At 43.9% G+C, this 12,490-nt stretch overlaps 1 protein-coding gene across 1 annotated transcript in view; it reads left to right on the top strand.

Moving 5' to 3' along the window:
- LOC121858782 (rho GTPase-activating protein 8-like) overlaps positions 1–12,490 on the top strand; it is a 164,072-nt gene that overhangs the window by 68,179 nt on the left and 83,403 nt on the right. Inside the window, exon 2 of the mRNA XM_042355416.1 lies at positions 6,140–6,250. Coding sequence (XP_042211350.1) covers positions 6,140–6,250 — 111 coding nt within the window. The remainder of the gene's footprint in view (positions 1–6,139; positions 6,251–12,490) is intronic.

The raw sequence follows: 12,490 nt of genomic DNA, 5'->3' as shown, positions 1-12,490 counted from the left end.
CGCCATTTTACACTTGGGTTAAAACTTGATACGATTGATTTTGTAGTTTTTTTTATTTGTTTGTTTATTTTTTTTTTCGGGGATATCACCTGAGGATTAGACACCTCAGTTTTATTTTACATGACGATTGAGCAGCCTACACACTAACCTAACCCCTCCAGAGAGAGAGAGAGAGAGAGAGGTCTTCAATATCCGGGCATCCTGTCACACGAGTTCATGTCACCGTCACTTGTCTGTGTGATATATTGAGCAGAAGAAGCGAGGGATGTTGACACTTGTGAGGAGGTCTAGGAAGTGCCTCGCGTCTCTCTCTCTCTCTCTCTCTCTCTCTCTCTCTCTCTCGTCGTCACACCTCGCTACTAAGAGTTTTCCCGCCCTAGTTTGACAGAGATGTACTGAGGTGAAAATAAGTAATGACAGCCTTCTTTAATAGTGGAGAGTTGGGTCTGACTGATAACTTTGTGGTCGAGCTTTCAATCATTGTGCGTTTCCCAAGTCACTGCAGAGTCTACGGTGTGTGTGTGTGTGTGTGTGTGTGTATGTGTGTTAGCATTCTAAATCCATCATTGCAATTCGTTTAGGTTGATGAGACACTCTTTAATATTTGCGTAACATTAAAATTTCGGTAAATGTTAAAATTGGTTGTCATTAAATTGCAATCAGTTATCAGTTCTTGCATAACACCCACACCTGTCCTCGTACACCTGGAGCGTACCTTCTCCAGTGTGTTGTTTACTTCCGCAGTGTTGTGTGATCTCGTGTGATAAATTATAGTTGTACTATTTTTTTTATCTAAGTCTCCCATCTTAAGCTGTCTGAAAATAAATGTACAGTAGTAATTATCACGAGTCAAGAATTAGTGTGTGTGTGTGTGTGTGTGTGTGTGTGTGTGTGTGTGTGTGTGTGTGTGTGTGCGCCTCCCACACACTACACTTTACTGTGTCACTAAAACACAAGTCATACACACTGTCGACACACCTGTAAGTCCATACCTTAAAAAAGCAGATAGAATTTATTGGTAGAAAATATCCACCTATTGTTGTAGGTAATATTGAAGTATTGTTGTTGACGATAAAAAGAGTTACTGCTAACAATACGTGACCGTTGTTGTTGACAATATATATTACACCCAACTAGTCTGAACCACTGTTGACGGCTGTATCATAACTCATGTTGAGAAATAATAGTAAAGTTAATGTTTGTTTACGGCACTGATCCTAGCCCAGTTAAATAAAAGACGTGATTGTGGTATAATGTTTGAAGCATCTGGGTAAGGACCTCGTACACTGCTGGATGATGAAGACCTCCGCTATACCTCACCAGGATCCCGTGTTTACAGTGTGACGGCCTCGGTACTCCTTAATTTTTTACTATATACTTCTGAGGTTGTCACTTACCCTCACTGTGAACCCTTACTTCCTTGCAACAGTTATGATTCGTGTTGGAGTTTGAGATCACCACTGTCTTGTCTGTCTTCTTCTGTCTACACACACACACACACACCGTTAGCATCAAGACCTTATGTTGTGATGGTAATGACGTAACTTAATTAGAATGATTAGTGGTTAGGAGCGAGGGTCGTGCGGAAGGATGTCGGTCATTTACCCCGGTGTGTGTGTGTGTGTGTGTGTGTGTGTGTGTGTGTGTGTGTGTGTGTGTGTGTCCTCCAATTCTAGTGTCGTTGATCCCCAGCTACTCCTTGTGGTGGCGTTAGTTCACGTGGCAGCCGTCGTCCTTCGCCACCTCACATTCTCAAGGTTGTCGCTTCACTCCTGGTGCTTCCGTCCCCTTTTGTCAACGCAACTGTGTGTTTATATTCAATACTGCCACCTCAGCCGATATAATGGTTCGCTTCCGTGGTGATTGTCTTTATTACAGGTCAAATTGTCAACCATTTCAAATAGGTTTCATTTTAGCCTAACTATTAAAAATTAGGGCCCAGTTTTAATGATTGGGTTAGGTTAGGTCCAATTAGAATTAGGTTCCATTTCATCTGCAACCTCTCTCCATCGCCTCCAGCCCACTCCGTCAACACACTGCCAGTTCCTCACTACCTTCCTTTGTGTTTAAGGTCCTTTACCCTCACCTCAGTCACTTTTAGACCTGGGGGTTGAGGGAGAAGACTCGAGGGGGTGTATCTGAGGACCATCATATGTTGACATCTACATAACAACACCTCAGTGAGAGTTTTCCTCACCTGCTGTTGTCTTGGATCATGTACTCACCGTCCCCCAGTCCCCCTACTCACCAGCAGGAGTACTTGTTGAGTGAGTTCTTGGTGTGTCGTGTGTTGATGTAATGGAGTGATGTTGAGTACGTCATTTAGACGAGTCAGGTGTTATGTATAAGGAGAAAATTAGGGTTTATTCAGATGTTCTCTCTCTCTCTCTGATGCGGATAAGATTGTAGTGATGTGGGTAAGGTGGTGATGTGGATAAGATAGTAGTGATGCGGATAAGATAGTATCACTGTCATGTAGGAGTGACAGCTGGAGTGGTCAGGCCAGGGGGAGGGGGGGGTGACATTGACATTCGTAACACCTTGTACCAGCAGCGCCTCCTTCAGCGGTCACTACAGCCACACGCACACTCACCCAACACACATTTGTGGTCATGATGCAGTGATCGTGTGTGTGTGTGTGTGTGTGTGTGTGTGTGTGTGTGTGTGTGTGTATACGTACATGTGATGATGCTGTATGTAAGAACGCCCAGGTGATGACGCAGAGAACGTTGTGTGTACATGTAATAAGAACGCCCAGTGCAAGATTATAATGGGTGTTAATCGTTTGTGTGTGTGTTGACGCGTGGGAAGAGACTGCGTCCTGAGGGGTGGCAGTGATAATTACTTCGTGTGAAATGGAAACTGGTCGAGTGTTGTGATTAATAGTTAGTTTTCACACTTCAGATGTTGAAATGTGTTACGTAATGACTGCTCAGATGCGTTCCAGACCTAACCTATCCTATCCTAACCTATCCTATCCTAACCTAACTTATCCTAACCTAACCTAATCTAATCTAACCTAACCTATCCTAACCTATCCTAACCTAACCTAACCTATCCTATCCTAACCTAATCTAAACCAGCGTGTAGTGTACAGCAACAGAGGCCACAGCTGAGAAGGTGCACTAGGAATGTTACTCGTCAAGAAGAAACTATGTAACCCATACATAAGGTGACGTGTGGTGAGGCTCAGGGGAGAAGGGGAGGAGGCATGTAGTAGGGGTGGTAGTGAGGTAAGGGGGGATGGTGAGGTGGGAGAGGGAGGGGTACTCCAAGCAGTGTAGGGGACAACATTGAGTGATTACAGGTTGTTGGTCAAATGGGCACCCAATCTTAACGGGCTCCAATCCAATCTAATCATTAGGATTGGGACCTATTACCATCTGGAGCCCAATTAACTAATCATCAAGTATTTACCACAAATTTGACGTTCTCTGCGGTGTCCTAATAACTCTTTAATGTCCGCTATCCTGCCATTTTGCCGTATGACGTCACTTGTTGGATTGTGGGAACTTTTAGAAGAACGTCAACTTATAACAGTATTACAGCGCCCTAGTTCCCCCCCCCCACCCCCCCTTGGTGAATAGCGACGTGGTCAGGCGCTATTACTCCAACTTGTAATTGAAATAATGATTTTTTTTGTCCATTTTTTTACAAGTTCTTTCTCGCTATATGATGGTGGGCGGCCGGATTCAAAGGAACACACACACACACACACACTAATGGGGTATTGCTGGTGGTAAGGCAGGAAGTTGGAATCATGGGGTATGAGGGGGAGGGAAGGGTGGGGAGGTGGTAGGTGAAGTAAGTGAATTTTTGTGGAGGAAGGAGGTGAAGGGGGGAGAAGCTTTAAAATTACTAGTTGTGCTTATTCCCTTGTTATTTTGTCCTGGAGGAAGAGGTATTACCTGTCTGAGATCCGGTGAGGGACTGGCAAAAGGTGAAGACATAATAAGGGTGATTATCGTGTCTTGATCGTCTGTGAGGGAGAACATGGCCACCTTCCTCCTTCTCCTGTCTCCTCCTCCTCCCGTTCTTCCTCCGTTCCTCCTCCTCCTGTTCCTCCTCCTATTCCCCCTCCTCCTCCTGTTCCCCCTCCTCCTCCTGTTCCTTCCTCCTGTTCCTCCTCCTCCTCTTCCTCCCCCCTCCTCCCCTGTCTCCCTCCTGTTCCTCCCCCCTCCACCTGTTCCTCCTCCTCCTCCTCCTGTTCCTCCTCCTCCTCCTGTCCTCCCCCTCCACCTGTTCCTCCCCTCCTCCTGTCTCTCCTCCTTGTTCTCCTTCTCCCTCCTGTTCTCCTCCTCCTTCCTCCTGTTTCTCCTCCTCCTCCTTCCTCCTCCTCCTCTTCCTCCTCCTCCTCCTCCTCCTCCCTCCTCCCTCTTCCTCCTGTTCCCCCCTCCTCCTCCTCTTCCTCCTCCTCTTCCTCCCCTCCTCCTCTTCCTCCCTCCTCCTGTTCTCCCTCCTTCTGTTCCTCCTGTTCCTCCTGTTCCTCCCTCCTCCTGTTCCTCTGCTGCCCCGTCAATAATCAATACAGACCAACGTGGATGTATCAACCATGGATAAAAAAAAATGTGTAATTTGCACGATATGCAGAAAGATGCTTAACACAGACAGAAGTGGACAAACCAACAGACACACTATGACCAGGGGGGTTGATAAGGGTTGGTGCTGTACAGGTGTGATGTAAGGGGGGGATGGCCAGGTCACGGAGCCCAGGTGACCGAGTTGGGTGTTGTCATGATGAGCGAGTTGTGTCATGGTGGTTCGTGGACAGAGTTTAATATAATATGTGGGGGAATGTCTCTGTTGGGTTGTAGTTTGTGGCTCGTCTGATACGCCAGGGTGTTATATTATTCTGTTAGAGGCTCTCTCTCTCTCTCTCTCTCTCTCTCTCTCTCTCTCTCTCTCTCTCTCTCTCCAGCAGCCATACTGTACACTGAAAAAAATAAAAAAAACATAAATGCAGAACATACATACATCCAGTACATACAAACATACACACATACCATACATACATAACAGCATAATGGCATTTAAACAAGGAATTTCAGCGCAGTTACAACACGAGAGAGAGAGAGAGAGAGAGAGAGAGAGAGAGAGAGAGAGAGAGAGAGAGACTCACTCCTTCCTTCCCAACACTTAATTTCCGGACAATCTCTTCCACCCAAATGAATTAATCATATCTGTATTGAGACTCCGAGGTAAGAAGAAGGTCCCCTGGAATTAATCTACATTGCATCACTGTTGAAGTATCCCCTCGCGTATCTTGGTGCCTCCGTTTTCTGTGATTCAATTGTTTTTTGTTTTTTGTGCCATAGAAATGAAGAAAATAAACAGATAAGAGAGTAATGGTGGTGTAATGGGCGTGTTAATGGTGTGCGTGGTGATGGAAGTATTGTTGTGGGGAGGGTGTGTGGGAGAGGTTGTGTGGGGAGGGTGTGTGGGAGAGGTTGTGTGTGGGGGGTGGGGTGTGTTGTTCTAGCTAACCAAAACTCCTGGTGGTAATTTGAGTATAAAATCAGAAAGTAATTGAATGGATACCAAGAAACAAAGTGAAAGGAGACATAGATGGAAAATAAGAAATGAGTTGAAGATCTCCACCGTAGAATACTTGTCTGTAGAGGTACAAAATGGTTAATATATTGTACTAAGAGTGTTGAAGTATGTTCCTCTACACTGCCACACCTTCGTCTTGTACACACACGCGTATATGTGGAGTCTACATGTGTGTGTTGTAGAGAGTGAACTACGAGCTTCGATGTCATGCAATATATTAGTTATATATCTGTTACTGTCAACCCTTATATGGTCAGTACAGCACGAGCGAGTGTGCATTTGACCTTCCTGCCACGGGGAGTGTGTGTGTGTGTCCCAGGCGGCAGATAGTGTATCTACACCCCAACCACAACCCTGTAGAGCAGTGTGTATTGACTAACACTTCACCATGTTGTTGTTGTTGTATAAAGGCCAATAACCAGAGCTTTATGTAGTACTGTAGTGTGTGTATGTTAGCTGGGCGAGGGTCTGTAGTGCTAACTTGGATTTTATTTCTCTTCTCTTCTCTCTTGTCCGTGGTGCGTGTGTCGGTCCGTGTGTCCGTGGTGCCCCCACTGTCTGCTGTTACCCGCGGGTCGCCCTCCAGCCTCGTACGGAGACCATGAAGATCCTTACCCGAGCCTCAGTGACTACCACGACTACGAGCCCAACCTGGAGTTCGACGACACCGAGCTGCAGAGTGCCAGCTCCGTCACTGGTAAGACGACCTACGCCCTGCCCCGCCCCGCCCCGCCCCGCTCTGCTCCGTCCGGCCACACCACTCGTCGCTTCTTCTGCCTCGCTGTCTGCACGCCAGTCTTTAACTGCACGCCCATCTGCCTGCGCTGCCATCTACTTTCACGCCCATCTGCCTGCACTGCCATCTACGCCTGCCTCCTGTCACTCACTAACCTGCACTGTTGTATGACGAGTCCTGCCTGCATGAGCCTGCAAGGTGTTCCCCGGCAGCAGCTTCCCTCTTACAGGAAGCATAACTAACGCCGCGCTACTAACCCCTGTGTGTGTGTGAGACCTCTAACCTCCTGGGGAAGCGACTCTTCTCCTCCTCCCACAGGTCTCCTTTGATTACCTGGTGTACCTGAAGGGTGGGGGGGAGGAGACCTTACCTGAACTCACAGTAATTATGTGAGTGAATGCTTGCATGTTGGCTTCCCCCTCAGAGCATTATGACTGGTGCCCCTGCCTGCATCTGGCGTACAGGACCGGTCATTGTTCCCTCGTCTTTATCGATCACGACCCCAGGTAAGGTGACTGTGTGGTAGATGGTTGTTCCTGTGTGGTAGATGGTTGTTCCTGTGTGGTAGATGGTTGTTCCTGTGTGGTAGATGGTTGTTCCTGTGTGTTGTGTGGTAGATGGTTGTTCCTGTGTGTTGTGTGGTAGATGGTTGTTCCTGTGTGTTGTGTGGTAGATGGTTGTTCCTGTGTGTTGTGAGATGGTTGTTCCTGTGTGTTTGTGTGGTAGATGGTTGTTCCTGGTGGTAGGGTTTTCTGTGTTTGTGAGGTAGATGCTTGTTTATGTGTGTGTGTGTGTGTGTGTGTGTGTGTGTGTGTGTGTGTGTGGCTTCAAATCGTCTTCGTTGCCCCTGCCCTGCCGCCTGCCTAGTGTGTTAATAGTCTTGTCTCATGTCTCCTTCCTTCCTTCCTTCCTTCCTTCCTTCCTTCCTTCCTTCCTTGACGAAAACATTCTCTGTGTCTCAGCGGTGTGCACGAAGGAGTTGTTGTTGTTGTTTTTTCTGTTTGTCTGCTGTTTGTCTTGCATCGTCTACTGTACTGTGTTTGTTTTTTGTTTGTTTCTTGAGTGTTTTTTACGTTTGTTTGTGTCACTGTATGTTATGATGATATGGTGTCTTGTAGTGCAAATGAAACAAGATTGATTTATTCTTCTCAGGTATTTTCAAACATGGTTGATTTTTTATTATTTATTTATTTATTTATTTATTTATTTATTTATTGTATAATCGGTGATACTTGAGATGTTTACGTAGATGCTTGTGTTAGGCAGATTAAATAGACGGGACTAAAGTACATATTGGTCGAGTCCTTATAACGCATCACCAGTATGTGCTAAATATAGGCAGGTATCATAGTTACCCTCGTGTCTCATATAGAAAAACAAATATTAAACAGTATATGGAAACTTTATATATATTTTTTGTTTAAGTATTATAATTATGATGTTTTTTTATGTGTTGTATAAAATAAGACTTTGAATGATAATAAAAATGTTGAGGTAAGTCCCTGTAAATGTTGAATGTTTTGGATATTCTGAAGAAAAAAATGTTTGAATGTATGTTATTTTGCAGGTAAACAATAGAATATTATAATGCTGGATGATGTTTATAATGCCTTAGATGGTATTATAAAGGGTTCAAAATGACATGAATCGGGGTTTTGGTTTTAGCAAGACTATATTTAAATGATCCAAGCGTCTCCATCATGTGTAAATTATCCTGTTAATCCACACACAAACACATATAGCTGGAAAGTTTAAAATTTAACTTGACATTTATGTATATACAATGCTAATGAACACAGGATAACAATAACAATAAACCTGAGTTAATAGTTGAAACAGTTATTGGTTTTAGACTTCGCTATAGTGACACCAGGTAAAATCCCCTTCACTAGTGCGTTTACAGGGGCTCGTCATATAAACAGTTCACATATCATTACATTGGGATATTTGTTTTAATATTATTTTAATTTGATTCCACAGTATGTTTATTATTGCGGGTTTGCTATTGTCGAATGTGAACAAACACAGCGTTGCCACATTACACCAAACCTAATAACGAGCCCCTGTAAACCCACTGGTGAAGGGGAATGTGTATAATTTTAACAATGATATACGAATGGCCTTAGACGATGTTGGTACTGAAGAGGGTGGGGGCTAGTGGTAAGGGTACCTGCAGGACGCTGGTGTGGTGGAGGAGGGAGGGTACTGGCGCCTATATGAGCGCTACCTGCGAGTGAGGGAGGGTGGGTTAGCGCCATGGTCACCAATAGTGCCTCAAAACGCAACTTTTCCTCCTCTCTTCGTGTCTCCTCCCTCTGAAGTTCCATCTCTCTACGTCTCACGTCCCGGTCGTCCATCCACCTCAGAATTGTGGCAATGTCCGTCACTGGAGGTGGAGGATGAGAGTCTGCGCCCGGTGGAGGAGAAGGTGGTGGGGAGTCGTGTCTCCCATCTTGACGTTGTCCCTTCTTACCTCCCATCTTTGTGTGTGCGTGGACTGCACTGTTTAGTATATAAAGTGGCGCCTCAACAGCTCGAATCACATATATATGACATAAACAGCACAGAGATCACGCATATAGTCCACTGTTCTGTCCGTGAGCGAGTGTGTGCGTGTGTGTGTGTCTGAGAGATTGCTTCGTGGTGGCCTTAATGCCGGTGGCTGGGTATCACCCGGGATGTCACACGAGAAGGGTGTACGCCTGCGTGCTCCGTGGGTACCACCAAAAACAGGCCAATGCTCAACTCTCAGCTCTAGACACACACTAATACACTGACACTAACACTGCCACCGTCACTAAAACGCACTGTGACGGAGCAACACTGCACATCGCGGCGAAACACAGCGCAACACAACACAACACACTGAGTCGACGCGCATCACCAGCAGACGTAACTGTCTCGGCACCGTTCACACATTTTGTAAGTCCACAGATCCTAGGCACTGCGCCATGGTGGTTACAAGTTCCCCAAAGAATGCAGTGATGGGTAGGGAAACACTGTGTAACACTGAAGTCCGTTTATTATGGATGATAGAAATACAAGTGGTGACTCGCGTGTGCCATGCACAGCTCACACAGTCAGACTGAGGCTGCCTTAAGAACATAAGAACATAAGAAAATAAGGAGTCTGCAATAGGCCGGTTGGCCTGTGCATGGCAGCTCCTGTTGAGAGTTACTACCACTCTCTATCATCCATGAATCTATCTAGCCTCCTTTTGAAACTTTCCAGAGTTCCCACACTTACTACAAAGTTGCTAAGCTTGTTCCACTCGTCCACCACCCTATTTGTGAACCAGTTTCTTCCTATCTCCCTCCTAAACCTAAACTTATCCAGCGAATCCGTTGCTCCGGGTCCTATCCTGCTCGGATATTATAAAGAACTTTTATCTATATCCCCTTTATTGATTCCTTTCACCCACTTAAATACTTCTATCATATCTCCCACTCTTCGTCTTTCTAGGAATACCAAGTTAAGTTTCTTCTTTAACCTATCCTGATATGGAAGGTTTCTAAGTCCTGAATCATTTTGTCATTCTTACATTGCACGACTCTGGTAGTTATATCCATTTTCTATGTCGGGCACCAGAACTGAACCTTGCACACTAATCGAGGGTCTTTGGCCTAACTAAGCGCCAAAGATATATAGTTGCAATAAGACCTCTGCCTCTTGTTACTTACACTTCTAGATATAAAACCCGACCTCTGTTTTGCCTTATTTCGAACATTAGCACTGTTTTCTAGGCCGTAGGTCCGGGCTTACAAGTACCCCTAGGTCTCTTTCACAAGTCGACTTCTCTAGGTTGATGTTGTTCAGGCTGTATACATTATAAGTATTTGTTCTTCCAATATTTAGTACGCTGCACTTGCTGGTGTTGAATTTCATTTGCCATTTTTCAGACCACCCCTGCAGTTTATTTAGATCCTCCTGTAATGCATTTGCATCCTGCCCTGAAGATTAACCCTCCCAGCTTATTTCAACTAATGATTAACCTAACGCTACCTGGGAAATTAAGTTAGGTTAGATTAAGTTAGGTTAGGTCAGGTCAGGTCAGGTCAGGCAGTGCCAGTGTAGTTAATCTTGAGGTTAAATAAACTAGAGGCTAATCTTCACATGAGCCACTAAGACACTTTGACGGAGGCGGTTACGTACAACAGGAAAGCTCTGATAACATATAATGTGCAGTATATACCGTTTAAGTTGCATCAGCAGCTCTATACACCACTTATTGACTTACTCATTCACTGCCGTAGAAATATTTACTGTAATCCCAGGAAAATGATGCTCTTATAAACTTGGTAGCTGGAGCTGTAATGCCAGAAAATGCCAAATATGACAATCTATGTGCATATGAAGTTGGAAGACAAAATTATGAAAATTTTGTCAAGGAACGTATTGTTGGTCCATTGAGCATCTGGGAAAAGCTGTCCAAGGTTAATCTACTGTCGTGGAAAGCAGCAAATAAGACTTCAACCATCAAATTGCTATCACAAGTTATAGAACTTAAGCAGGACATACAGTATATGCATCACAGAAGGGCAGCACTGTACATATCAAGTCACCAGACACTGATGTGTTTGGCATATTAAAGCAACCTCAACTTGGAGAAAATACAAGTATGATAACAGGAACTGGTAGAGCGACGACACATTGGGCATAGGAGCCTGAGTTTCCATGCCTTCACAGGATCTGACTGCGTTGGAAAATTTGTTGGCAAAAGGAAAAGAAAGCATGTTGGAGCACTTTGATGAAATCTAACACAAAAGTCCTAGATGCATTCAAGATGCTGGAAGAGTAGACCAAATGCCCTCAACGAACTTGTATATATTGTTAGTCTAGAGGAATTTGTATTTAAGCTCTACTGTCCACGAATGACTTTCACTAAACTGTCAAAACTTAGATGGCATCTCTTCAAGATAACGCAGGCAGAAGCTGGAGAACTACCAGCGACTGCAGCAACTCTAAAGTATCATATATTGAGTGGAAGGTATCAAGCTCTTCTGTGGTATTGTGATGCAGACAGTGAAATGCTTTCACAGTTAGAGCATGGCTGGAAGAATGACAATGACTGTTTCATGCTAGTAATATCAGACCAACCACCAACTCCAGAAGCAATCACAGAACTTGTTAAATGTGGATGTGGCGTCAGGAAATGTGGATCATTGTCATGTTCATACAGAAAGAATCAGAAAGAATAGCATGACATGCACCGAGATGTGTAACTGTCAAGTAGATGATGAGAAATGCCTAAACAAGGTGAAGGAATCTGTTGTACACAGAAGACTCTGATGACGAGGACTGAAGCAATGTCGTAAATAATAACTTGTGACTTGTATACACATGATGTATAACACTACAAACTTTAAATAAATATAAAACGGTGGTTCTAAGCTTTTCAGATAATGGTAATAAGTATATGTTTAATTTCCAGTATTTGTCTTTAGCAAATAATTTTACTTACTGCAATCTCTTCTTTGCCAGAGACAGGATGGCATATATGAGCAGCCATGTTTGTAACACACTTAAGATATTATAACAGCATTCATAATATATTATGTTAAATTGTAATCATATAATACTACATGTTCATAGGTTATTAGTCATGTTTTAAGTTCCTTAGGACTTAATGGTAATACGTCTGTGGTTCATTACGCCGCTCTTTGATAAAACTTCTTTAATGGCATAAAAGTTATAATAAACCGTTCAGAAAAAATTACACCACAGTTCCTTAACATAGTTTATAAGGATTATTACGATGTATGGTGTCAAAAATTAACATGAAATTTTTACGGGATTACTTAAGCTCCTACACTAAAACCTGCCGACCTAACCTAACCTTTTTTACCCACCTCCACCTACTTACCTAACCTGACATAATCTAACCTAACCCGACATAATCTAACCTAACCTGACATAATCTAACCTAACCTGACATAATCTAACCTAACCTGACGTAATCTAACCTAACCTGACGTAATCTAACCTAACCTGACATAATCTAACCTAACCTGACATAATCTAATCTAACCTAACCTGACGTAATCTAACCTAACCTGACGTAATCTAACCTAACCTGACATAATCTAACCTAACCTGACATAATCTAACCTAACCTGACATAATCTAACCTAACCTGACATAATCTAACCTTACCTGACATAATCTAACCTAACCTGACATAATCTAACCTAACCTGACGTA

The sequence above is a fragment of the Homarus americanus genome, unplaced genomic scaffold, assembly GCF_018991925.1.
Source record: "Homarus americanus isolate GMGI-L3 unplaced genomic scaffold, GMGI_Hamer_2.0 scaffold22369, whole genome shotgun sequence".
NCBI classification, from domain to species: domain Eukaryota; kingdom Metazoa; phylum Arthropoda; class Malacostraca; order Decapoda; family Nephropidae; genus Homarus; species Homarus americanus.
Note: the sequence above shows the minus strand (reverse complement) of the source record. Positions and strands in the feature narration are given on the sequence as shown.